At 44.4% G+C, this 26,972-nt stretch overlaps 1 protein-coding gene across 2 annotated transcripts in view; it reads left to right on the forward strand.

The window, feature by feature from the left end:
* The window catches only part of CNNM1 (cyclin and CBS domain divalent metal cation transport mediator 1), a 49,923-nt gene that overhangs the window by 18,920 nt on the left and 4,031 nt on the right, over positions 1-26,972 (forward strand). The window contains exons 2-8 of one of the 2 annotated variants that reach the window (XM_054581335.1): positions 1,329-1,472; positions 4,907-5,047; positions 6,692-6,861; positions 8,532-8,631; positions 9,465-9,512; positions 12,819-12,881; positions 20,867-21,030. In XM_054581335.1, the coding sequence (XP_054437310.1) occupies positions 1,329-1,472; positions 4,907-5,047; positions 6,692-6,861; positions 8,532-8,631; positions 9,465-9,512; positions 12,819-12,881; positions 20,867-21,030 (830 nt within the window). The remainder of the gene's footprint in view (positions 1-1,328; positions 1,473-4,906; positions 5,048-6,691; positions 6,862-8,531; positions 8,632-9,464; positions 9,513-12,818; positions 12,882-20,866; positions 21,031-26,972) is intronic. The other variant, XM_054581336.1, reaches the window with a different exon arrangement.

Consider the following 26,972-nt stretch of genomic DNA (forward strand, 5'->3'; position numbering starts at 1 on the left):
AGCTGGGAATGTCATGTAGTACCTGCATGTGGCTTCTCCATCATGGTGACCTAGAAGCCTCAGAAGTCTCATTGCAGACACTTCCCTGTTCTCTATTGGTTAAAATCCTCAGAAGGTTGACTACTCATTCCTAACTCAAGAGATGGGGATAGACACCACACTCTCTGTGGGAAGCCTATCAGAGAATTTGGGGGAATGTTTTAAAGTCACCATACTGGTATGTTTCCCTTATTCTAGGTGAGAAGATTGAGACTCATAGAGATCAAATGGTTTGACAAGGGCCCGTTGCACAGATAGTAACTGAGATACTTAGTGGGTAGGGGATGGGTGTAGTTTGGAGGAGGAAAAGCCTTCTAACCTAATTCTCCTGACTCCAACTTTTTGGTCTTTCAATTAGACTATTCATATTCAATTAGGTATACCGTTGACCACTGAACAACACGGGCTTAAGTTTCATGGGTCCACTAACATGCGGATTTTTTCAATAAACAAAGTTTGGCCCATGGTTTTCGCATTTGCAAATTGAACCAACTGCAGCTCAAAAACAGTATTTTCGCATTCCCAGTACTATTTCAATCCACAGTTGGTTGAATCCATGGGTGCCAAGGACTGGCTGTAGAGTCAGAAGTATATGCAGATTTTCAACTGCGCAGGGGTCAGTGCCCCAACCCCTACATTGTCAAAGGTTCAACTGTACTTGCTAATTGTGAAAAGAAAAAGAAAAAAAATTTAACTGACTTTGTATACAGGGTGGGCAAAAGTAGGTTTACAGTTATGAATGTGTGAAACAATTAATAAAGCTGTTGCAATAATCATAACTTGCATGTCTTTTTCCAAACGTAGGACAGTAAAACTAATTTTGCCAACCCCGCATATTAGGTTACTTTCATAAACAGAAACAAAGATGTAAAAATATAATGTTTGCATCCTGGCTGGTGAAGCTCAGTGGACTGAGTGCCGGCCTGTGAACTCAAAGGTTGGCAGTTCGATTCCCAGTCAGGGCACATGCTTGGATTACGGGCCAGGTTCCCAGTTGGGGGCTTGTGAGAAGCAACCAACTGATTTATTTATTGCACATTGATGTTCCTCTCCCTCTCTTTCTCCTTTCTTTTCCCCTCTCTCTAAAAATAAATAAATAAAGTCTTTAAAAATATATATGTACGGTTTGCATTTATATAAGTTTGTATACAAACTTCATATTTTAAGGAGGTCAAGGGATAAGTTCAGTCTTGAGATTTAGTCAGAAAGCAACTTTGTATAATTTTATGATAAGGAAGGGTCTCTGAAAATGTCCCAGATGCTTAACTGTGACTTCACTTGTTCTCTAGGAAAATCTCACTTGGCCATTGTCCAACGGGTGAATAATGAGGGAGAAGGGGACCCTTTCTATGAGGTGATGGGCATTGTCACACTGGAAGACATCATAGAGGAGATCATCAAGTCAGAGATCTTGGATGAAACTGACCTCTATAGTAAGTGCATGGCCTTGGCTATTGTCGAAGGTCATCTTATTTTCCTCTGTGACTCTCAGAGCTGGCTCAGTTTGATACACAATGAGAAGGAGTGTCATGCCAAACCCATGCATTGCTGTGTTAACCCCCTAATGCCAAGTGCGGGCATGGCAAGGTACCCTGGCTTGAATTACCCAAGTCCCTGAGAACATGCTGGGTCAGTGATTTTCAACCTTTTTCATCTCAAGGCACGTTAATTGCTAAACTAATTACTAAAAATCTGCAACACACCAAGAAATACATTTTTTGCCAATCTGACCAAAAAATAGGTATAATTTTGGTTCATTCACATCAGACAGCTGTTGGTGTGTTGGCTGTTATCATTTTTTTATTTGACAATAAAGGAAAAGAGGTTGGTGCCCCTGAATAAATAGTCGAGAATTGCATGTTTTAAAAATTCTTGTGGCACACCACTCGAAAATCACTTTTCTAGCTAAATATTTATCAGGAGAGAACCTTCAAGAACCAAGACTGTGAAAAGGAGACCTCCTGGCCTTTGAATGAAAAAGGAAATAAAGGAAACAAAGTATACCTTTGATGGCCACTCTGCCCTTGTTTCTGTCCCCTGTGTTGTTCTCATTTTGACTCTGTCCACCTAGACGCAGACCCCAACACACCCTGGGGTTCCACTCAACAGTCTACTCCCACCAAAGCATGTGCAGCGGAGGCTGTCCTGAGATTTGCACTGCAACTGAAACCAAACCTTAAATGTCCCTTCTTACACATTTGTCTTCTCTCTTTGGCTTTTTCAGCCCTATCACTTGGTTTCCCCTACTCCTCCCTTCCCCATGCCTGGCTCCTATCCCTGATTCTGTCCCTGCTCCCTTCTTTCTGGTCTCTTCACCCTCCTACCCGTTCCCCCTCAGGAACAGTGTGGACTCCTCCATGCAGATAGTGACCGCTTTTAGTTACTGAACCTTATCAAAGCTTTGCTTGTTAATGTCACAGACAGCAGGCAGAGCTTTGTCTCTGGGATGGGAGTGTTACTTAAATCCATGGAAGTCCTTAGGCCAGGAAGTGTTCCCTCTGAATCTCACCTCATGGTATAGCAATCCCTCCTTCTCCCCACCAGTAACCCATTCCAGACCCCTGTCCTTAGTTTGTAGAAGCAGCCATTCTAAAACTAGCTCCCAGTAGAAAAAGCTTTGATACTATAAGACAGTGAGCAGTGCAGAAAGAGTGCCCCCACTTTGGACTAAGAATAGATGTAAGCTGAAAGGTGGCCCCGTCTTGACAGAACATACCAGGTGTGTCAGAGTATCTAGTATGTCTGTGATGTCAGGCCAGGCTTATCCTCTTCAAAAAGGGACTGACCTCTTCCTTCCCAATTCCCTTCTCCCTTCTCCACCTGTGCCCCCTACTCTCGATTTAGAATTTGCAAGTGTCTCCATAGGTATATTGGTGAAGACATTCACACTAAAGTGTTAGTGGCTGATAGTAGGGATAGTCATCTAAATGAGTAAGCTTCTCCTAAGGCATTTGTTTTAGCAACCGTAATGCTCCAAACACTCACTATTAAAATAAAAGGAATGAAGAAGGAGGTCAAAGAAATGATTCTCCATGATGAAATGTTTAGTGGCATTCTGAGAGAGGAGGAGAGGGATATTTAGGTAAATATCATGCAAGTCAGAACTTTGGTCACTAGTGAGGACAAAAGAACCGGCATAGCCCTGGTAGGGTGGTTCAGTTGTTTGGAGCATCATCCCATACAACAAAAGGTTGCGGGTTCAATCCCCAGTCAGGGCACATCCCTAGGTTGTACATTTGGTCCCCAGTTAGGTCATGTATAGGAGGCAGCCAATTGATGTTTCTCTCTCATATCAATGTTTCTTGCTCTCTTTCTCTCTTTTTCTCTCTTTCTCTCCCTTCCTCTCTTTAAAATCAATAAACATATCCCCAGGAGACTTTTAAAAAAGACTGGCCTAAACAAATACTTGCTACTCTCTTGCTGAGCAATTGATTCTCTTTCTAAACGAGAAGGTTAGGGTTTTCTTGCCCTTGGAAATAATCTTCTGGCACGCTTCCTAAGAGCTGTAGAAGTCCGAGGAGCCAGGAGTGTACTGACTGCGTTGCTTCTCACTTGACCCTGACCCACAGGAAAGATGGGTCTGGATCTCACCACTGTTTCAACCTGAGAAAAGGGAGTGTTAAAGCAGGACCCCAAGTCTAAGGCAGGCCACAGAGAGCAGCAGAGTGGAAGGACATTTCTCCCTTCTAGAAGGAAACCCAGCCATTATGGCTGAGATGAGCACCAAAAGAAGGGGGAGAGTCCAGAGAGCCAGATTTTGAGCCCTAGTTCCCTGTCCCTGGGCTACATTCCCTTTAATTTCCGTGGGTTCCACTCGGCTGCACTCACAGTTCCCCACAGTCCTGTTTTTCTCTAGGCCAAGCTTGGAGAAAATCCAGACCTCTTTTTCCTGCTCTCCTTAGCACAGGTGAGATAGACTGGAAGTTTCCAAATTTCACTGAAAACTAAGAGAAAGTGAAATAGAAATGGTTAAATAAAACATTTTATTTCTCCCCCGAAAAATATTTTTTCAATAAAACTTAAAAAAAGAAAGAAGGGAGAAAAAAAATTGGATAAAGCAAATTTTCTCAAACAATGATCACAGGCTCTCTGAGGTTCCTCCTGGTCCTGCTCAGAGAACCTGCCTGTTTAGGTTATAGGGCTGTTCCCATTTCCTCTCCTTTCTTCTTTCCTTTATTCCCCCCAATTCTCTCCCCCGGAGACGAGGGGCCAAAGTTAAACCAGGAGAATTGTGAGTGGGAAGAGGAGGTGACCACCCGCCTCCTTTGGGTGACATGCCTCGGGTTCTGCTCAGAGCATGGTCAAAATGAGCAGGAAGAGACCAGGTGAGTCAAGCTCTGGGGACAGAAACAAGGCAGAGGCAGAAACCCCCTGGGACCCCAAACCCCTTGATACTGAAGATGCACATCCCTGATGTTTGAATGCCTTTGCTTCAGTGCTTCACAGAGTTTCTGGTTGGAGGCTCATAACATCAATGACTGCATGAGATGGGCAGATGAGTTATAAATTATTAACCTCATTGTATAGATTAAAAGAAACAAACATTCTGATGCTTAGAGAGGTTGCACAGTCGTAAGTAGGGGAGCCAGCTCTAGAACCCTGACCTTGGCAGTCACAGGCCAGCCTCCCCCGCTTTCCACCATGCAGCAAACACAGAGCTGATTATAGCACCCCTCCCCCCACCTTCTATCCCTTATCAACATCCTTCCACTCCCTGAGAGAGGTATTGTAATGTCGCCTACAGTTGACACTTTGCAGAAATTCAGGTAGTCTCAGAGGATCTGTCTGTCTTGTAAAACTCTGGGAAAACCTCCAAAAACCAACGGTGATTCTGAGATAGCTGCAATCTGTCCCCTGTGATCCGCAGCTGACAATCGGAAAAAGCAGAGGGTGCCACACCGGGAGAGGAAACGGCATGACTTCTCCTTGTTTAAACTTTCCGACTCGGAGATGAGGGTGAAGATCTCCCCCCAGCTTCTGCTGGCCACACACCGCTTCATGGCCACAGGTATGACTCTGCCCACCTGCGTCTCCACCCCAGGCAGGTAAAGCAGAATCTGGAGGCACCAGTCATTTTTAATATCTTGTGGCCTAATTCCAATGTGAGGCTGAGAACCACTGTTCCAAGAGAGGCGATTGCCTTAGGTCGGGTGACAGGATGCCGCATACGGTCCCCCCGGGCCTGATCTTGTGTGGAGAGAGTGAATACAACTCAGCTCTGCTTGTCTCTCTTTTCAAGAAAAAAGCTAAAGAAACTGCTGCTATACTTTTTCCTTCCTCCACTCGCTTGCTGTTGGGAGACAGAGGCCAGCCTCCATCCTGTTGGAGTTGGAGTGCCCAGAGGGTTTGTGGGGGAAGGAGAGGCATCAGCCTACCCAGCAACAAGGCCCTGGAGTCCTGTACCCTCCAGAGCCCATATAGGCCTAGGATATACAAGTTCTTAAAATAGAGAAGTGGACTGTGAATCTTGGCTCTGTAGAAAACACACAGTGTGAGGATCGAAAGATAAACTTGCGAAGAAGGTAAAGTTTGTCTTTAAACCCTCTGACCTTCTCACCCATGCCTGATATGCTGACCTAGACTGATCGTACCCATTATGAAGTTCAGTATTTAATTAATCCAGTGTATGATTTTTGAGTATAAAGTGAGTACTAGTACTGTTCTGGATGTTAAAAAACAGAAAAGTTTATGTTGTAGTTCTCTAGAGTTTTCAACATGTCTAATTCTGAATACAGATTTCTTTTAACTACTGACTGATTTACTAGAGCAAAGCAGCTGTATCTTTTAATATAATAATATAATGTGATATAACAATATCTATTAATATATAAATTTGATGCAAGGATGCTCCACGTTATAGAGCACATATCACTTAAATAATTACCATTTTTGTTAACTTGAAATTTCGTATCAGTCAAGGATACACCTGTGAAACCATCACCACAATCTATGCCATAAATGTACCCATCACCTCCAAAAGTTTCCTCCTGCCCTCTTTATTTATTATTATTTTTGTGTGTTAACATAAAATCAACCCTCTGAGCAAATTTTTAAGTATACAATGCAGTATTGTTCACTGTAGGCATTATGCTGCGCAGTGGATCTCTAGGATTCATTCATCTGACAACCCCAAGACTTTGTACCCTCTGACCGCTGCTCCCCTGGTTCCCCCTCCCGCTAGCCAACGCAACCACCCTTTCACCCTCTGCTTCTATGAGTTTGATTGTTTTAGATTCATTATCTAAGTGTTACCATGCAATGTTTGGCCTTCTGTGCCTGGCCTATTTCACTTAGCATAATGTCCTCCAGTTTCTTCCATGTTGTTACAAATGGCAAGATGGCCTTCTTTTTTAAGTCCATATGCAACTTTAAATAAAGTCAAGTAGAAAATTAATTGCAAAGCTGACGTTTGCAAACTGGTGACCTCTTTTTCCTGAGGTGCCAGTGCAGGGACATGCGTCCCCGGGAGGCATGAGGAAGGCCTGAGACACACACTTGGCTTTAAGACCCCCTACCCAGGGAGTCACAGGAGGAGCCTTTCCAGCTGGGGGCCCAGAGCACAGATGGAGGCTGGCTCTAGACACATGCCCTGGTTGTGCCCACTCTGACTTTCACCAGCTGTCAATTCCTCCTGACTCCCACTCTCCTCTAGAAGTGGAGCCCTTTAAGTCTCTGTACCTTTCGGAGAAAATCCTACTCCGGCTCCTGAAACATCCCAACGTGATCCAGGAGCTGAAGTTTGATGAGAAGAACAAGAAAGCCCCGGAACACTACCTCTACCAGCGCAACCGCCCCGTGGACTATTTTGTGCTGCTTCTCCAGGTGAGTGGGAAAGTTAGAGGCCCTCTAGGGGCAAGACAAGGGCATCCCTAGGTTGGAGAGGAATGGCCATGCCTCCCCAGTTCCAGATTCCAAGGTTCACCTGGCTGCCTTGGGGACAAGGCCGGTGGGGGTGGGGGGTTTTCAGTGACCCACAGAAGGAGCCCAATATGACTGGTTGGTGTCCTGGGAGGGGTGGGATCTTGATGACATTTAGTCTGACCACTCAGGGGGATGTTTGTAGTAGGGTGTAGTGGGTACCTCTCCAGCAGACGGATTTTGTGACTGAACTGCCAAACCTGCTGTCCTACAGAATCCCTAATACTTTCTTGTCTCTGCTTGGACATGCCCAGAAGTGGAAGTGTCCTGTGCCTTCTCCCAGACTTCAGACCCTTCCTATTTCAGGCTTTTCCCTCTGTCTGTCTGAAAGCTCATCATCTCTGTCTTTCGCCCACTCGTCCTCTCTCTGCTCCCAGGAGGTGCACAGAACACATCCATTCTCTCTGAAACATCTCAGCCTTTGCAGTCCCTTGACTCTTCTCCTTAAGAGAACCAGGAAGGACACTAATAACTGAGTGAAAGAGGTGCAGCATTGTCCCAGTACTCACATAAGTACAATCGCTTTCTGCCCTGCATGCCTGGATAGGCCTGGAAATGAGTGGCAGGCATAGTCCCAGCACTGGATACTGCTGGCTCCACCCTTCGCTCTATCACTGCTCTATCTCTTCCCAGTAGAATCTTATGAACCCTAAATACAGTGATTGTCTTAAATTCTTAAACTCATGATAACTGGCAAGCAGCCTCTATTTTGTCACTGTCCACCTGCAGTGTCTGCTCTGACACGATAGTGTGCCTCACGCCCATCCTTCCAAATAGCCTCAATAAAGTGACCCCTCTTCTACAAAAATGGAGCCGCATGCTTCACTGTTGGAAATCAAGAACGGTTCTGTCACATTTTTTAAATATCATAATGAGCCTCTATATTCTACTGTCTTATGCTTAATATAAACTTAACTGTTTTCAAATCAAAGTTGGAGGAAGTAAAATGTGAGTGGCAGGAGTGTAAATTCAGAAATTAGATCTGGCTTTAAAATTCCTATATTGCCACTCCCTAACTAATCTTGACCGAGTTGTGTAACCTCTCTGAGACTCAAAACCGATTCACCTGGAAACTGAGGGTGAAAGCGGCATGGGCCTCGCAGGTCATTACATGCCGTGCATGTAACGCAGTGTCAGGCCCATAGACATACATTACATGCTACTCATAAGCTGCATGGTGATAAATTTAAACAAGCTTCACACAGTCAGATTTTATCTCAACCAGATTTAAAGATGGTCTTATCCCAGACCAAACCATTGAGACAGTTTATAAGGCCCTGGGCCAGCTGGCGCCTGGACCTGCATCATAGAAGGGCCATTACATTATACAAGGAGAGCTTGCTTAGGGTTATTCATGGCTGGATGCAGCTTGGTGAACTAAGCACTTCATTTACTGCAAAGGGCTACTGAATTTGGAGGTGCTATTTCTGAAACATAAACCTGGACAGTATTCACGTTTTGCTCTGAGAAGATGTTAAGTCCACTTGTTATCCAGACAGAAGTGTAGGGTTGTTGTTAATAGTAGAACTGGAAGTGTGTGTACACACCCTTAGTACACTTCCTTCTTTCTCCAGGGGAAAGTGGAGGTGGAAGTTGGTAAGGAAGGCCTTCGCTTCGAGAATGGAGCCTTCACCTACTATGGTGTCCCAGCCATCATGACCGCTTCTTGCTCAGGTATTCCAGTTCCCAAGCCGCAGCTGGTTGGGAGAGCAATGGGCTGTTGTAGAAAAAAGCATTTGGGTTCAATCAAGTCTTGACTCCCATTAGAGACCATGGACAAGCCCTTTTATTTCTTGGGCTTTAATGTCCTCCAGCATAAAGTAGGAATTAGACTCATTTTTCTTTTCTTTTTTCTTTTTTTAAGATTTTATTTATTTTTAGAGGGGAAGAGAGGGAGAGAAACATCAGTGTGTGATTGCCTCTCGTACAACTCCTACTGGGAACCTGGCCCGCAACCCAGGCATGTGCCCTGACTGGGAATTGATCCAGTGACCCTTTGCTTCACAGGCTGGCACCCAATCCACTGAGCCACACCAGTGAGGGCTAGACTCATTTTTCATTCAGAGACTTTGTGGAAGTTCATGGTAGTTGATAATGTTATCAAGTGTTAGGGATGGATAGTGTTTTTTTTTTAGTATGAAGAAACAAGTTTATTTTTCTTTTTATACTTCCATTAGATTGTCTGGGGTTTTTTTTTTAATTGATTTTAGAGAAAGAGAGAAGAAGTGAGAGAGAGAGAGAGAGAGAAAGGCATTGATTTGTTGTTCCACTTATTTATGCATTCATTGGTTGATTTTTGTATCTGCCCTGATGGGGATCAAACCTGCAACTTTGGCATATCAGGACGACACTCCAACCAACTGAACTACCTGGCCAGGGCCTAAATTGCCTGGGTTTTTTTTTCAGGGTTCATCAGTGCTGGGGGTGGGATGGAAGAAGGAGAATACCCATAATAAGGTGTACTTTCTGAACTGCCTCTCAAACACATTGCATCCTTCTGTCCTTAGATAATGATGTGCGGAAGGTGGGAAGTCTGGCTGGATCGTCTGTCTTTCGTATGTATTTCTCAAACCCCTCCCTCGTCCTCCCCATCGTAGTCCTGCCTCAGCCCACTCTGGGGACCTGGACCGAGCACTCTGAGCCTGGGTTGGGGCTAACACAAATGCTGGCAGCCCCTCTGTAATGCTCTGCCAAGAACACTGCTTCCCGCCAGGTACCCACAGACCACAGGGGCTTTGTTTCTGTGTCTGGAATGTTTTTTGCTGCTTCTCTGCTCATGTACAAGTGAGAATGGCGGGGAGGGAGGTTGTGAGGGGCAGCACCATTATTGTCCCCTGCCAGGAAATGCAGGTGATTTATGTGCTCTGGTGAAGGTTCAGCCTTTCCTTCTCTGCTATGATAATTCACCCACTGGCCTTTACTTGAAAACCTAATATACTGTTATTGTTTCAGTGGGGTTAGTAGGAAGTGACTGCAAGATCTTGGGATGTACAAGTGTAAGTCACAGGCTGGTGCAATATGTTGCTTATTTGCTTCTCTTTCCTTGTTTGCCACATCTCAGTTGGTGGAGAGGTGTCTGCCAGCTGGCCATGCATGCTGATGGTGGGGGCTGACACAGGGCTGCTGGCTGGTTTGCTCTGCCCCTTCTGCGCTTTACCTACTTGCTGTTTCCTGCATCAAATTATGGCACTTGTGTTTAAAAGGCATGGCATTTATTGTGATGTAAGTGTGATCCAGGAAGAATTATTTCTCTAGAATTTTTTTTGACTCACTGGTCTGACTTTTACATTGCATTCAGCTGTATTGTTTACAGTGCCTATTTTAATGTTAGATGGGGTCCTTTCTCTTATCATAAAAATATTTTACATAGCATTTTATATTGGATTTCTCAGAGGGCCCCAGAGCTTGATATCAGGCCCTGGCACATGAAAGATAGGTACTGTTTTAACACAGAGAAACTAAAGAAATGACTTGCTCCAAATTGCCCAGCAAGCTGGTGACTTTCATAGATGCATTCTTCTGTCCTGACTAGTAGACACAGAACAATGAAATACAGATTTGAGCTCTGCCATGTTCCAGAATGCTATTTCTGTGTGGGACTATTGGAACAATTTATAGTATAACATCTACCCCAGTAGAGGGCTGAAATGAAATTGGAGTAGCTGCCCATACCCAAGGAGTAGCCCAACATGAGTTGAAGGAGATCTGAAAAATAAAAAACCCTGGTATTGATACATTAGTATACTTACAGAAACCAACAAATCTCCAGTAAGGTTGACGGAAGAAGCATCAGTACTTGGAATGAGAACTCTGGGTGGGTGAGGGATATGTTCCAGGGCCAGGCAAACCTTGGTTCCCTAAAGATTTCCACCCATCACATTGGTCAAGGGAGAGTAACTTGTGGGGTTCGGAATCTTACCTAGACATGTTGGCCTTGTTCCGAGTCGTCCAGAAGACCAAAAGAGGTGGGAACTCTAGGGTAAAATGGTTTCATAAGGCTCCCCAGCCCACCTAATTTAGATGACCATCTTTTAAAAAAAAAATTTTTAAAGTAGTAGGAAAATGCCTGTTTTCCGCCTTTCCTTTCTGTCTCTAATTTTTTCTCTCAGAATCCTTCCATTTTATTAGTGAAACGGGAGTCAACTTGTAACACTGATCTCTCCTTCAAAACTGGTTAACCTAAAGGAAGCATTACACTCTTTCCCTCCCGCAACTTCTGAGCATCTTTAGAAATCTTCAGGAGGAAAAAAAAATTGAATTACTCTGTAGGGGTATGGAGACATTTACCATCCTCCCCCGACGCCTTCCCCACTTAGTAAAGTATGAAATAACTGCAAAGAATGCCACACCCTCTGGTTGTCCCTGCTGAAGTTTCAGCCCAGAGTCCAGCCACCCAGCATCTTTCACTGGCCAAGAACTTTGGCCTAAGCCACAAGGCAGTAAACTCTTTTAGGGTCTCACTCTAGCAAACTGCCCCTGTCCTTGAAGCCAGCCCATAGTCCTATCAGCCTTTGAAGGTGATAAATGGTATGACCAGTTTGCCAGCGAACTAGCCTTGTAATCAATGCTTCAGAGTTGAACTTGAGGTTACAAGTAAGTCACTCTGGCTTTCCTGTGCGGAGCAAAGGGAACACAGCCAGCACTGTCTCCTTTATCTTGGTTCTGATTGCCAGGGAACCAAGAAGATCATGGTGAGCCTGGCGTTGGAGGAACTGGGCCTGAGCTCGGTGTAGCCAGAAAAGTAGCTCACAAGGCTGTGCAGGTAGAAAGAACAAGTCTCCTATTGCTTGTCAGGGTATACATTTAATTTGCAGCCCAGAAGTGCCAAGATTCTTCTTAAAACTATGGGGTTTCCTATTCCAGTGTGTCTCACATCATTAAGGGCCTGTTCTAGTATTCTTCAATATTTCCTGTCAGAGTAAAGGGTATTAAGCTCCCGACACACACACTCCCTTGCATGTATGGGTCCTTTCAGTAAAGTCATCTGATGTGGCAAATAAGACCACAAAACTGCCTACTTCAGTGTGCCATCACCTGCAGACTGGCTTCATATAGCTCCTCGGAAGGGACTCGAAATGATCATGTAAGAAAGATGAAGACAGGTGCCCATGCAGAAACACTGCTTGATCAGGGTCAGGATTGAGGAAGGACTGGAGTATTACTATGCACCCCACCCAGGCCCCAAGGGATGGCCAGTGCCATTTTGGACCCTGTGGGGAAAGAGAGAGATGGAAAAAGGAGCAGGAAGAGAGGTGTCCTCGAACACCTGTTCTTGCTAAGAAGTGACTATGAGTTATTTCACCAAGTTGATTCACGTTAAGATTGCTGGAAATGCTGCCTGCCCTTTGCGTTTCCCAAGCCTCCAGCAACGCATAGTTCCTCCATGGCACTGTGACCACAGAGGGAGCCCCTAGGAGTCCCAGGCAGGGTACAGCTTCTTCAAGGATGCCCCTAGCAGGGGCATGCACTTTGTTTTCAGCCCTCCGGTTGGCGAGCAGGTATGTGTGGCAGCTGGGAGAGCCTCGTGGGAATGCAGTGCTGGGCTCCCAGCAGATTGGCCAGCTCAAAAAGAAGGCTGCTGCGAATGCCTGTTCTTGTCCTTGGCAGGTTTGATTGCCTTTAAAATTACTATGCATCTTTTTGGAAGACCTTCAGAAAAGTCTATTTTCTTTTCCTCTTCCGGGAGAGTGCTTTGTAAGAGGGAGCGGTTTCCAAGTTTTCAGAGGCACGATTCCCTTTACAGAGAAATGTGATGCTGTGAAGATTGGGGAACAGACTGTCTCACCACACTCTTTGTCTCTCTCCTTTTGTGTTTATCTTCCCCTTCGCAACTCACAAATCCTTGGCTCTTGACTCTTTAGTGCCCGTCTCTGTGTCTCATACCTTCGCCTTCAGCAGAGGGGACTCTCTGGCAGGCTCCCCAGGTAAACATGCATGGGTGTCTTGGGTCTCCATAGATCCAGTGGGGTTTGCAAGAGGACTGTGGTCTCTGACTCTCCTGCATACGAACAGTCTCTCCCAGAAGGCATTCCCATGCCTAAGGCATAGCACAATGCACAGATAACACTCATTTGCACATAGGGCTCAGGCATTGCTGGTTCAGTGGTGTCACTTGTAAATTTAGCTCCCAAGGCTGGACCTCTGTATGTAAATGGAGAAATAAAGGGGTGAGAGATGTTGTGAGCTCTTCCTCCTCATTTGTCTGAATGGAGGGAAGGGGAGTGCAGCAGGAGAAAAATAGGAAGAAACAATGGTGTACTATGCTTTATTCCTATTTTTTTCTCCACCTTTCTTTCAATGTGGCCTCTGCCTTTAGCTAACCACTTACCCATCCTCATTATCTTCCTAGTAATATTACCATGTGGTGACCATATTCCCTCCGGCTCTGTTCACACAAAGGATGCTCTATGTAAAATTTCAATACAACTTTTCAGTAGGTTTAGCTCCTCATTAACTAAATACAAGTTACCGATTTCTTTTTAATTGGGTAAACCAGCTCCCCACAGAGTTACACCATAACTCAAGGACTGGGTAGAATGCAATAAATCCTAACAATCGATTAAGTGTTTCTGTTGTTTTCATCTCTAGGGGTTGATCTCTTAGGCTCAGGGAATAGGCCATGGCCAAACCAAGAATTTATTTGTTAAATTGCTTTGGAGTTGGAACACAATTTCCCACACCCATTATGTCTGTTGCCCTTATTCCAGTGCCACAGTAATGATTCTGGGGCCCCCATCATAGTCTCAGTCATCAAAAACCCAGGTATAGTTTGCTGTGTGTGGAGTACATAAATCCTCTACATTTAAAAGGTTATGTGAGATAAACCCCCAAGTTTGCAACTTCAGAGGTACTTATGTTGACTCCTACTTTCTCCCAAATCACATTTTCCCATCAAAAACCATCTGGTTCCCATGTTTATCTGTACAGGAGAAGTTAACCACATTCTCAAATTTCACTAAATTTTCTCTCTCCCTTGATGGTGATTTTCCACTAAGAAATAATATTTTTCTCACTTTGCTTGCATGATGACCACAGGACAGTATGGTCGATGTGAGATGCCAAGCTGGCGCCTCTGCCAGCTACTCTTACATGCCAGCAAAATTAGAAATGACCACATCATGGTCCTGCAAAATCTTTTACATGTGAGGAATCTTGATGAATGGAGAATGTGCTTTGAGTTTCAGCAAAAGGGAAGATGCCCATTTTTAAAAGATTTTCAACCAAAAAGATCAAAGCTTTTTAAAAAAAGCAATAAAAACAGAGGTTTATTTTCCTTTCTAATTAACCCTCAGTTAACCAGACAACCTAGTTAATTGTAACTTTCCAGTTAAACTAAAGGTGAATTCTAGTTCATTGGTGTTTATTATGAAAACCTTCATGGTAACCCAGTGTCAGAGATTAAGGTGACTCATTCCTGCTGGGCAGCCTCCCCATCCAACTGGCTGGTGTCTTGTGCTCCTGGAAGCTCTTTTCATCATCCCCGCATTTTCCCTCTTTGTGGGTGTTCAACCCAACAGGAAACAGATGAGTGACAAAGAGGCGAGAGCAAGGCCACCTTACTCCAACTCTTGGTTTCAGTTTGCAGAGTAGAGCCCTGGCCTACCCAATAGGAAATGAGAGGCAGGGATGCCTTGCTTCTCTTTTGGCTTTCCTCCCTACCTTCTTTTGTCTGGTCTCTATCTACAGCTGACTGCCAAACCTTCCCAGTGGTTGGGCAACACCCCCAGGACCTATATTAATCCACTCTCACTCTTGCTTCTGTTCCATGTCAGCAGCAGCAGAAGCCTCACTTGTAGGAGTATTGTAGAAAGCAGTCCTGGGCACCTTCTGGCCCATGCTTGATTCGTAATCCAGGTACATATTACATATGTTATGTCTTATCCCCCATGTTACACAGGGAAGAATATGAATCCTGGAAGTTAATAGGGCCTTTAAGCTTAAAAGGAACACTGTCATTTTATTTCATCTCCACAACCACCTTGAGAGATGGGCAGGAATTATTATTGGAAAGCAATAGGTAAGGAAACAGGCTCTGGGAAAGTAAGCCATTGGGTCAATGTCATGGGTGTGTGAGAAGGCGGGGGGACCTTGCTGCCCCTCTGGAAGCAGGCATTTTATGCCCTCTAGAGGGTCGAGACTGCTTGCATTGAGAGCAGTTGTGCTATAATGAACGTGGTGCTCACCTTGGCTTGGGGCCAGTGGTCCTTGCACCAGATATTGCCACCATTATCTATAGGGAGTTTCCTTCTATGTGAGCCTCAGTTTGAAATAAGGGGAGCACAGTGGTCTGTGGATTACCTCCAGAGTGTGGTGTCATCAGCCAGCTTGGCAGGTGCCTTCACTTAAAAGTGAAACTTGTGATCAACCCACTGAGAATAAACACCCTGCTGCAGTTGTTACTACCTCCCCTCAGATTCATTCCTTCTTTCTCCTCCCAACAGAGGAGATGATTTCACAATCCTTCTGAATGCACGCGCAGAAGCAGGAGAAAGTTTAGGAGCAAGGGTTCTTTGTCAGTGCTCGATTGTCTATCTGTGATGTGCTTTGAGATCAAGGAGGATAGAGTTTTCTCCCAGATTATATGAGGAGCCCCTAAAAATAATCTTGTTACTTTGTGAAATGTGGTCAGTGGAAATATTCCTTTGGGTTGGCTCTTGCATTGTAAACATTTGGGAACCATTAAAGCTCCGTGTAACATGAGCAAGTTCATCTGGGCTCTGACTTGGGCTGATTTGCAGAGTTCACATTGTAGCTTTGACAGAGAGCTTTTGACATTTGGTTGTCTGATGTTGACTATAACCCAAAATGATGCATTTTTATAACCCTAGTTTGTACTCTTCTAAGCCTGTGTAATTAAACTCCCCCATGCAGTTGGGAGAACACAGATAGCCTATGGCTCAGGGATCATGACCAAAGTGGGCTGTTCCCTTTGTCCCTCACTTCACTGAGTGCTCCAAAAGATGTAAACAGGCAGCCACTGAACCCCAGCTTCCTCTCAAATCCCCAGACTGAATAGAGGAATGGGGATTCTTCTATATTGTAGATCCTTCTCCCAGGGATAGAACTGTGGCCACTCTCCTGATACAGGTATCAAGAGTGCCAGAGCTGTATATAGGTTTTTGGGGCTCCTGCCTATCAGTGCAGAGTGAGAAGAGATTCCATGCAGCCCTACTGCAGTAGAAAATCCACTTTCACCGCACCTCCAGTTTTGCCTCAGTGTCTTCTCTCCCCAACCTCAGTAGTCATCTCGGGCAGATCTGCCTTGCAGACTCACCAGGCAAAGGCTGCAGGAATGAGGTCTACTGACTTCTCCACAGAACTTGGAGGTCAAGAGTAGGAACCCCTGCCCCCCACGACCCTGTTCCCACGAGGGCCAGCTTGAGGGCATGATGAGCAAGAGTTGACAAAGGGGTATGCTGGCTACTTGGCCTCCCTCCTGTTGAGGGGGCCTGTGGCCCGTTTCACGCATCACTGTTCGGTCTGTCCTCTTTGCACTACAGTCAGGATTTCCCTCTTTGCTTCACTCCCCCAAGCTGGGCCTCTGTGTGCTTAGGAAATGCCAAGGGGAATTGTACAACTTGAACTAGTTTGCCATGCTGCTGGGACACTCGTCTGTTACTGATTTCTTCTCCTTTTTTATTAAAAGCATTTCCATGTCCCTCGCTCAGAAACCTCTGCATGCATGGGCACAATTACCAAAATGCCTAGTCATCAGCATCCCACCTATTGAGGAATGTCAGGCTCTGGGACACGAAAACACTGATCTTGCACAACTCTTGGATGAACTGGGGACCTTCTTTGTAATGAAATGAGGGTTTCTTTTCCTTTTAAGAATTACTTTTATAGACCTGACCTTTGTAAGACAGCTCTATCTTTTCATGTGGGGAATCCTTTGGGATTTTATGAATAAACCTTCAATAGCATTGTTTTTAGTTTTTAAAAAAGGGGGGCCACATTTCTCATCCCAGTACAACAGGGATATTATTTGTGTTTGACATGCAGGTCCCTGTGAGTGACAACAAGGTGACATGTCTGTGCGGGGTGTCAGTCAGGAGGAGAGCTTGGGAAGCAAGTGGGATATTAAACGTTGCCTCTGTTTCCAATAGGGAGTAGAAATGATTCAGGCAGAACCTTCTATGGATGGAAGTTGTTTAGTAGATAAGAAAGGGCAGTGTTTCCCTGTCATATTCCTTGACTATATCTTGAATTGTGACAGAAGGGGTGAGGATGAGGGACGGTGGATATGGGGTCTGTGAAGCACACGTCTGACCAGGCAAAGAGAAGATTATCAAGGAGCGATGGTTATTTCTCAGGGTAACTGAAGCCACAGGCCCAGCTCACAGTCTCTCTCCTTGTTTCAAACTGAATTGAGGACAAGACCCACTAGGACAAGGCATGGTTTTCCAGATTCCACTCACACGCCAAAGAAGCTGCTCTCCTACAGAACTCCCTGCCTTTGCCCTGACAACTAGCATCAGCAAGGCACCATCAACTGACTTAGCCAGCCACCACTAAAGCGGCACGAATGGATCTAGCCAAGCCAGAACTCATCAGTTTGTTTTCAAGGGACCAGGACCAGAAATGAAACACGTATTTTTATGCCCAATACTACTGCCATTTACAGTCACCTTCATCACCTTGATGCTTCACTCTGTCCTCCATTGCACCTTCACTGTCCCTTTCAGTCCTTGGTCACTCTGCAGGAGGGCCTGGCCCTCTAAAGCCCAGTGCATAAGTATACTGGATCCCCTGTTACAAAAGCTCTTATGAGACAGACAGAAAGTCCTAATGCTCCCTGTGGTCTCTTCCCTAAGCTACTGGGCCAGCGCCCGTGGCTTCCTGGGGCTCTTTGATTCTCATTGCACATGACCTCATTCTCCAGCTGTGTTTCGGAGGTGTCCTTCTAGCCACTGCTAGCCTCTTGGAGACGTCTACTTTCTCAGAATGACTGTAGGTTGCAGAGGAAAGTTTTTTGATTCCAGGGTGATTTGAGAGCTCTGACATTTTTTTTTTAAACAAAATTTAGATTTTAAATTAAGAAAAAAACTCCTTGAAGGACTCTTACATGCTGGTTCATTAATTCTACATATCATTATTGGGCACTTACTCTAGGCCAGGCCCCATGCGAGGTACTGGGTGTACAAATGATGACCAGAAAAGACAAGGTCAATGCCCTCATGGAATTTAGAGTTAAATTGAGTAGGTATAACAAAGAAGAACAACTGTGCAATTAAAACTTGTGAAACTGCTTCGAAAAAATGCACAGAGGGCAGTGATAGAAGAAAACAGGGAAATCTTGTTGGCATGGCCAGACCGGGTCTTCAGAGAAGGCAGTGTTTTGCTGAGACCTAATGACTGAGAAGTGAGAGTGGTCGGAGGAGGTGGTGGAGGGTGGGATAAGGAGAGAAGGGGAACCGGGGATTGAGGGGGGAGAGGGGATGGTATCTATGGAGGTGGGAGATGCTTGCACCATTGAGGATTCAGAGCAGCCAGCAGAGCAGAGCAAGCAGGGGCAGAGAAAGGCGTCGCAAGATGCAACCCGACAGGACAGTAGAGGTCAGGTCATGGAAGGGCTTAAAGGTCACAGCACAGAGTATGGGTTTTTTTCAGATTCAATAAGAAACTGGTTTGTGTTTTTCAAATGTGCTACTGGCAGCTGAGGTGAGAAATGATCATAACTACGATTTTAAGTGGGGATACCAGACTGGGGGCCAGGTGAGAGTGATGAAAACCCTGACTTGAGGAGAGACAGAGGCAGAGGCAGATGGGCTTCTTATGTCCGTGGTGGAGATAAGGGGACTTGCTGTGGGGCTGACGGAGTGGCAGGAGTCAGGGGTGACTGCCAGGTTTCTGTTTTAAATAACAATATATGTGAATGACATTTACTGAGAAGGGGAAGACAAAGTGGAATCCTTAATTCTGTAATCCTATCAAGGCAATGATTCTTATGGTTCTAATGAAAAAATAATTCAACCTGTTATTTTAATCTTTCTGAAACACAGTTTGTGAGACAATAATAATAGCTTGGCAGCTGAACAGATCATTAGCCCTCAAGGACTCACTCTGAATAGATGCTAATTGGATATTTTGATTGAGGGTAACATTATCTCAGGAGACAGAATTAAGTTCCTGACAGTCTACCCTGAAAGAACAAGGAGTAAAATATCTGAATTATGAGACTCTTCATTTGAACCCCTGCACTAAATCTGTATTAAGAGAAGTTGACAGCCTCCTGTTTCTCCTTTTTAAGAAGAAATGCAGAGTCGTGTCAGTTAGGAAGGTGAGGGCTGGGATAAATATTCCCAGCCCTTATTCCCAGGTTGAGATAAAGTTTAGAACCTCTCTTCTATTAATCCTGGGGAGGGTAATTCACATAGTTCATTTTGAAACCAAGTAACATGGTCTTACTTGAATTGTCCCAAGAAGTGCTTCTTGAAAAATGGAAGAAAAACAGACTCTGAACATTTAGGAGGCCTTATTCTTCGCCCCCCTCCCTTAGGCATAGACGGTGCCCTGCCCTTGTCCCACACTTCAGAGGGCCCCACTTTGGCCCTTCTAAATCCTGGCCCTCTCTGTGGGGTGAGGAGTTTGCAGGGCCAGAGGGATGTGTCTACACAGAGCCTGTGTTTTTCCTTCTAGACCACATTTCAAATATCAAAATCCCAGAATTCCCCATTCAAAAAGGGGCCTGGGGATTGGTTCTCTCCATAGAACCCTGTTTTCTGGCACAAAACTCTAAGGAGCTGGATCTTGCCCTCCAGGTTTTCAAGGACAAGGATAGAAACTATTTTAACAGTTCATTGGTGTGACTTAAACATGTCTCCATAGAGTATGTGGGCCTCCACTTGTCCCGGGCCCAGCCAGGGCTGGGGCAGAGCTGTTACCCCAGTTGGGGCAGACCTGAGAATTGGTTACCTGGGTTGTGGCAGATGGGTTTGAAAGCAGATCTTGGCCTTTCTAAAATAAGGGTTGTGAATGGAGTCTATATAAAATAACTCACCCCGGCAGAAGGTCTCATGGTCTGGGGTAGCTGACCACGCCGCAGCCTGGGCCTCATTTGCACTGTCAGTGTAAGAACACACCCAAACTGTAGAGAATTTTTATGAATTTATTTGAACCAAAGTGATGACATGCCAGGGAGCAAGATCTCACAATGCCCCTGATAATGGCAGTTGTGCACTTCCTTTTATACACTTGGAAATCAAGGAAGGCTATAAGGACAATTGAATGAAGGTGGGAGAAAGCAAAGTACAGGATAGTTAGGATTATGAGCATCCTTGAGAGCAGTTATGCTTAAGAGGGGTCTAAAAAAGACTACTCTGACATTTCAAAGGTGTGTCTAGATGCACAAGAGCAGTGGACAGGGCTTGCTTAAACCTTGTTATAGGCCTGGAGTGTGACTGCCCAGTGAGAAATATATGATTGGATCACCCTGTGGAGTTATTTTCTGTCAGATTTATTACAAAGCCCCTTTTTCGTCCATAGGACTTAACCCAAAAATCAGAACCAAATAGGGCAGTGATACCCTCCACCCAGTTCCTCCCTGGCTGAGGTCTTGGGGAGCAGGAGGAACCTGAGCAGAGTGGAGCCATGAGTTCCTGGGCTCTGATGGGAGGGGTGAGGACCTGGTTCTACCCCCCAGGGTAACCATTGCCTTAAAGGCCTGCAGAACCTCAGTAAACAACACCTCTCTCTCTCTCTCTCTCTCTCTCTCTCTCTCTCTCTCTCTCTCTCTCTCCCCCCCCCACCTCCCTCCCCCTCTCCTTCCCTCCCTCCCTCCCTCACTCCCTCTCTCTCCCTCACTCCCTCTCTCTCTCTCTCCTTCTCCACCTGTTTCTGGTCCCCTCTCCTTCCTCCACACCCACCCCTCCTTGCCTTTACTCCCTCTCCTCTCCCTCATCATCTGCAGTAAACCGCTCCCCTTCTCGCTGCAGCGGGTTGAACCGCTCTGAGTCTCCCAACCGTGAGCGCAGTGACTTCGGGGGGAGCAACACCCAGCTGTGCAGTAGCAACAACAACCTCTACACTCCTGACTACTCAGTTCACATCCTTAGCGACGTGCAGTTTGTGAAGGTAACGCCCCCAGGTGGACCGTCCCTTGATCCTGCTGGCAGAGTTGGCTGGGGAAGCAGGACAGGATGTGTGTCCCATTCCCCCATGATCCAAGATAAAGTGATGATGAGGCTAAACCTCAGAAAGCCAGAGCCCATGATTCTTCTCCCTGTTGCTTCACTTCCAGCCCTGCAGCCCTCTCATTGCAGAATTTCCTCAAAAGTGGGTATAGAATGAAATCAGAGAAAAGAAATTTTACTGTGCTCTTACTGCTTTGTAGTACTAGCCACATAGCTTGTGGGAAAAGAAACGGGAAATCATAGTGTTGAGTTATTGGTTCGAATATTTACCGAAGGCCTGCTCTGTGCTTGGCCCTGTCCAGGCACTGGTGAGTAAACGGGGCAAACAAGACAGCAAGCTCCTGCCTTTCTGTACTTTCCATGCCAACAGGGGAGAAAGATGATAAACAAGTAATCACATAAAACCTGGGTAATTTCAGGTAGTGATAACAGTTATGAAGGAAATAAACAGGGTGGTGGGATAAACAGTGAGGCTACTTTAGAAACGGTTATCAGAACGGGCCGAGAAAGGCGCGTTTTTTGCTGAGACCTGAAATGGGAGTTGGGGAGAATGTTAAAAACAGAAACAACAGGCAGGAAGGAGCTTGATGGTCCAAGGATCTGAGTGCAACAGCAGAGGCTGGTGTGAGGTGAAACTGGAGTGTCAGCAGCAATGTCCTCTGGCATCTGTTTGGCCAGAGCAAGGCATTTGGATTCTATTTGAACTGGGATTTTGTATTAGGTTTGTTTCTCAGGTCTTTCCATTTGTCTTAGTCTATTTGAGCTGATGTAACAAATTACCATAGGCTGGGTGGCTTAAACAACAAACACTTCTCACAGTTCCGGAGACTTAAAAGTCCAATTTCTAGGTGCTAGCAGATCTGGTGTCTGATGAGAGCCCCATCCTGTTTTGCGAATTGAAAACTCTGATTGGAATGAGTGGTTCGATAGAAGGGAATTTGACAGTTCAAGCCCTTGTTTTAACATAGGGATTTATTTTGGTGTCATTTTACTCTTTTGTTTCATTTTTTAAATGTAAGTTAGGGTGATGCCTCAGACTAAAGTTAAAAATTCCCTCCTCCAGATTTAATGGATGTGTTAGGGCCATTATGTAGGCTGCTCTTTTATTGACCTCTACCACTCCCCAACCCCCTTTTTTTAACATGAAGAGACTTTTTGAGGAACTTTAAGAGAAGTCCATACAAAAGGTGTGTTTTCACTGGCTGAAGCCCCTGTGGGTAGCTGAAAGAAGTCCTAGAACTGTTTATTAAGTCCAGGAGTAAATTGACTTCACAATAAGTTACAAAATTTGATTAAAATTTGATTATCTGAGAAAGATATGAAAGCTATGATTAATAGTAGTTAATAAGTTGTGGAGGTACCAAAGAGTCCTTATGCCTTTTTTTTTAAAAAAAAAATACGTTTTGTAAATATCATTATTACACTAAGAATATTTTGGCATAATCTGGTTTGTGTCACTGTGACCAAGATGCCTCATCACCATCTGGTGGCAGAATCCCTAAATTGCAGGATCGTGTTTTCAAGGATGAAAGTCATAAAATGATTAAGAGGCATCATGCTGGCTAAAGGTGAACTTCTGGACATGTTGGCTGCTAAGTCAAAACTTCCATAAGTAATATCAGGTGCTTTGTTGGGTTTATCAAGTGTCACTTAGGAAATTTTCCTGTCCTTTAAGCCAGGAGAACCTGCAAGACTCCAAAGAAATCTTTACCTTCAGGAAACCCATGGGCACATTTAAAAAACTGGGTTTTGATAATGACCTTGGTTCAGCACTGTGCCAGCTTCTTGTCAGCCATCCAGATGCTTATGTATCCCCAAACTACAAAGTAGCTATTGGGGCATTTCCCTTGAAGGATGGTGAAAGGCACCCTGATGGAGCCAGGCACTTTTGCAGTGTACAGAGCAAGAGTTAAGGTCCTTTAAACTAAAATATCCAGATTGCAAAGCATGCCATTATTAGACTCTGGAGTTTCCCCTCTGAGAACTTGGAGTTCCACATTCTCAGTTCACCTTCCATCTCCCTGGCTCCAGTGAATAGCAGCTCCCCAGGCAAAACCCGTACCATATGAGATAGTGTGCTGACTAAGACTCTGAATGCCTGCAACTCTCAAACCCTAGACAAGTTCCTCAACCTTTTTGGGCTCATTTACTTATGTGTCATATGAAGAGTATAAGACCTGCCCTCCCCACACAGTCATTGTGACCAGCAAAGGCAATTTCACAGGGCTAAGTGCTCTGTAAGCTGCAATGCACTATACAGATGGGAGGTCCCCTCCTCTTCTACCAACCTCTGCCTGCAAAAACAAGCCCTTCTGGGTAATGCTAGCACTAGAGTTTTCACCTGTGTCTGAAAACTCAATCCCTAGTTCCATCTCTTTAGGATATTTATAGCACTTCCAGTAAGATAGTACATGATAGCCAAAAAAATAATCCAGTTATGTTTTAAGTTAAAAATTGAAAACAGATTGTAAACCAAATTGGTGAAAAAGCTATCAGGAATGAGTTTGCTACTGAAAGTAAATAGTAAATTTATCTGTGAGCTTCCTGGTCATAAAAGCAAAAAGCAGTAGAGAATCAAGATGGCAATGGAGTGAGTCGAAGTCACACTGACCTCCTTCCAGGACCAATCTGGAATTACAACTAAATTTTGGAGAAATCACCTGGAACAAACAACTGAACGATAGCAAGAGAGGAGCCATATACCTAGGACAGACAGAAGAATCAGCTTTAGCAAACCTAACTGGTAAGGAGTGAGGTGGAGACTCGAGAAGGCAGGCGGGATGCTGATGGGCAGCAACACCAGAATGATATTGAAACGGCCAGTTGGATCCCCCTGAGAAGAGCGGGGTCTAAACCATAAGCGGGGATCTCCAGCCTACAGCACCAGAACCCAAAAAGTACACAGATAACAGCCAGCTGAGAAAAGCAGTAGGGTTGCTCTCTGCCAGAGACGGGGCTGGAGACGCAAAGAGCCATTTAAAGGGCCAATGCATAGATTTTTATTTGCAGCCACTTACCCTGGGCTCCGGCAAAGGCGAGGGCAGAGTGGGATAGAGACACCTGAGGAGAGACTACAGAAGGAGGCTTCGGGAAGAGAACTAAGGAAGTAGCCAGCAGGATCCTGATGCTGACTCATCCCCCATAGATCAGCAGCCATCTTGCATAGGCAGACCACTCCCCTGAGCGGCAGTAGCGTGAGAGGACACAATAGCCCCACCTCCAGGAGGGACTCGACCCAGGCCCGGTAGTGCTAAAGCCTGACTGCTGAGGACAGAGTGGCAGCCATAGATAGTAGATCCTGGGCTAAAGGGGGCACAGAGTGGTCTAGAGACACTTCAGGAGAGACTGGACACACAGGATTTAGGGAAAGAACGGAGAGAGTAGCCAATGGGATCCTGGTGCTGTCTCCTCCCCCATACGGCAGCAGCCATCTGACTCAGGCAGAGACCGCTCCCCTGAGTGGCAGCAGCGTGAGAGGACCCAATAGCCCTGCCCCCAGGAGGGGCTCTGCCCCACCCTGTGGTATCTAAGCCGGCCTGCTGAGTGCAGAGTGGCTAGATTAACAGCTGAAGGAGCTAGCCACAGACAGTAGATTCCTGGAAGTCTCGAACAGACTGCATAAGGTCAGACAGTGACGACATCTGACATCATCAAAGGCAGATCCAGAAAGAAAAACAGCGGTCTCCTACCATAGAAGTTCACAACACAAAGTCGGGAAATCAAGACAGATCAATTTAAGAAGCAGAAGCAAGAAAGAAGAGTCTCACAAAATGCGAAGACAAAGAAGCACCCCCCCAGTCAAAGAGAAAGGAGGACTCCCCAGAGAGAGAACTAAATGAAATAGAGGCAAGAAAACTATCAGATATTCAGTTCAAAACAATGGTTCTAAGAAAGCTCAATGAGCTCAGAGAGCAATACAAAAAACTACAGGGAAACTATGAGGAACTTCCTGCAAACTCTATCAGCATGAAAAAGGACATAGAAACTATCAATAAGAGACAAGAGGAAATGAATACAGTTTCTGAATTGAAGAACACAGTAGAAGGAATCAAAAGCAGGCTAGATAAAGCAGAGGAACAAATCAGCAAGCTGGAGGACAGTGTAGAAAAAAGCTCCCAGAAAGAGCAAGAAAATGAAAAAAAGACTCAAAAAGAATGGAGAGGCATTTAGAGAAATGCAGGACAACCTGAAACGTACTAATTTTCGTATAATAGGGATACCAGAAGGAGGAGAAGAGGAGGAAGGGATAGAGAACCTGTTTGAAAAAGTAATGATGGAGAACATCCCTAATTTGAGGAGAGAAAAAGTCACACAAGTCCAGGAAGCACAAAGGATCCCACTCAAGAGGAACCCAATGAGGTCCACTCCAAGACACATCATCATTAAAATGGCAAATATCAAAGACAAACAGAGAATCCTAAAGGAAGCAAGGGAGAAGAGGTAGTAACATATAAGAGAGCCCCGGTACAGCTAGCAGCTGACTTCTCAACAGAAACACTACAAGCCAGAAGGGAATGGCAAGAAATATTCCAAGTCATGAAAAGCAAAGGCCTGCAACCAAGACTGTTCTACCCAGCAAGGCTCTCAATTAAAATGGAAGGAGAAATAAGGAGTTTCCCAGACAAAAGAAGGCTAAAAGAATACACCTCCAACAAACCAGCATTGCAAGATATGCTAAAGGAACTGCTTTAAGATGAAGCAAAAGCGTCTATGAACACCCAGTTCCTTTCACAGTCACCAATACTTGATATAACCAATATTTTTAATACTTATTAATCTGAATGTGCCAATGATGTGTTATTTTGTTACTTTATTATTTGTTAAAGCTAAACCTGTTTTTTTATATTTCTTACCTATTTCTATTATTTTTAAAAAGCTTTACATGGCTTTTTGGTATTCCTTATCCATTTTTTTATTAAATGTTTATAGAATATTTTCCCTAAAAAAAACCCAAAAAACTACTAACCTTTTTTTAGATGTGTTGCAAATACTTTCCAATTCTATTACTTGTCCTTTAACTTTTTTTATATGTATATTATTATATAGTCCTAAATGTTTAATATAGTCATATTGTCAATATTTTACTTTATAGCTTCTGGGTTTGAATATTTTACCTCAGGGTAAAAAAAATATTATTTTGTGTTTTCTCCTAAAAACTCCTTAGATTATACATATTGATTTTTAACTCACCTGAATAAGTTTTGTACAATGTGTGAAATAGGGCTCTATATTTGTTTTATTTCAAGTAATAGTAGTCCATGCACCTTATTTGTTGAATAAGCCTTATTTTCCCCATTGATTTGAAATATCAATTTAATCATATATTACATTGTTAGATATATACATTTGTTTCTAGAATGCTCATTTTTATTTAATTGATCTGCTTGATTATTTCTGAGCTGGTGTCAATGTTTTAATTTCTCAGACTCCATAATGGATTTAAATTTTTAAATATTTTATAATGGATTTTGACATTTAAAATAATAAATACATAAAATCTTCATTTAAAAAGAAAGAAAGAAGGGAAGAAGAAAAAAGGGAAGAAAGAAAGAAAGAAAGAAAGAAAAGAAAGAGAGAAAGAGAAAAGAAAGAAACTCCTACCTTTTGTGACAGCTTGGATAGAACTGGAGAATATTATGCTAAGTGAAATGAGCCATTCGGTGAATGACAAATACCATATGATCTCACCTATAAGTGGAATCTATTCAACAAAATAAACTAACGAACAAAATAAACCACAGGCATGGAAACATGGAGCAGACTGAAAGTGACCAGAGGGGATGGGGAAGGAGGACAATGGTGGAAAGAAGGAGAAGAGACTAAACAAAGAACATGTATGAATGACCCATGGACATGGACAACAGTGTGGGAATTGACTGTGGG

The sequence above is a fragment of the Pteronotus mesoamericanus genome, unplaced genomic scaffold (genome assembly GCF_021234165.1).
Source record: "Pteronotus mesoamericanus isolate MK-2021 breed Mesoamerican mustached bat unplaced genomic scaffold, CSHL_Meso_final contig_657, whole genome shotgun sequence".
In the NCBI taxonomy this organism is placed as follows: Eukaryota; Metazoa; Chordata; class Mammalia; order Chiroptera; family Mormoopidae; genus Pteronotus; species Pteronotus mesoamericanus.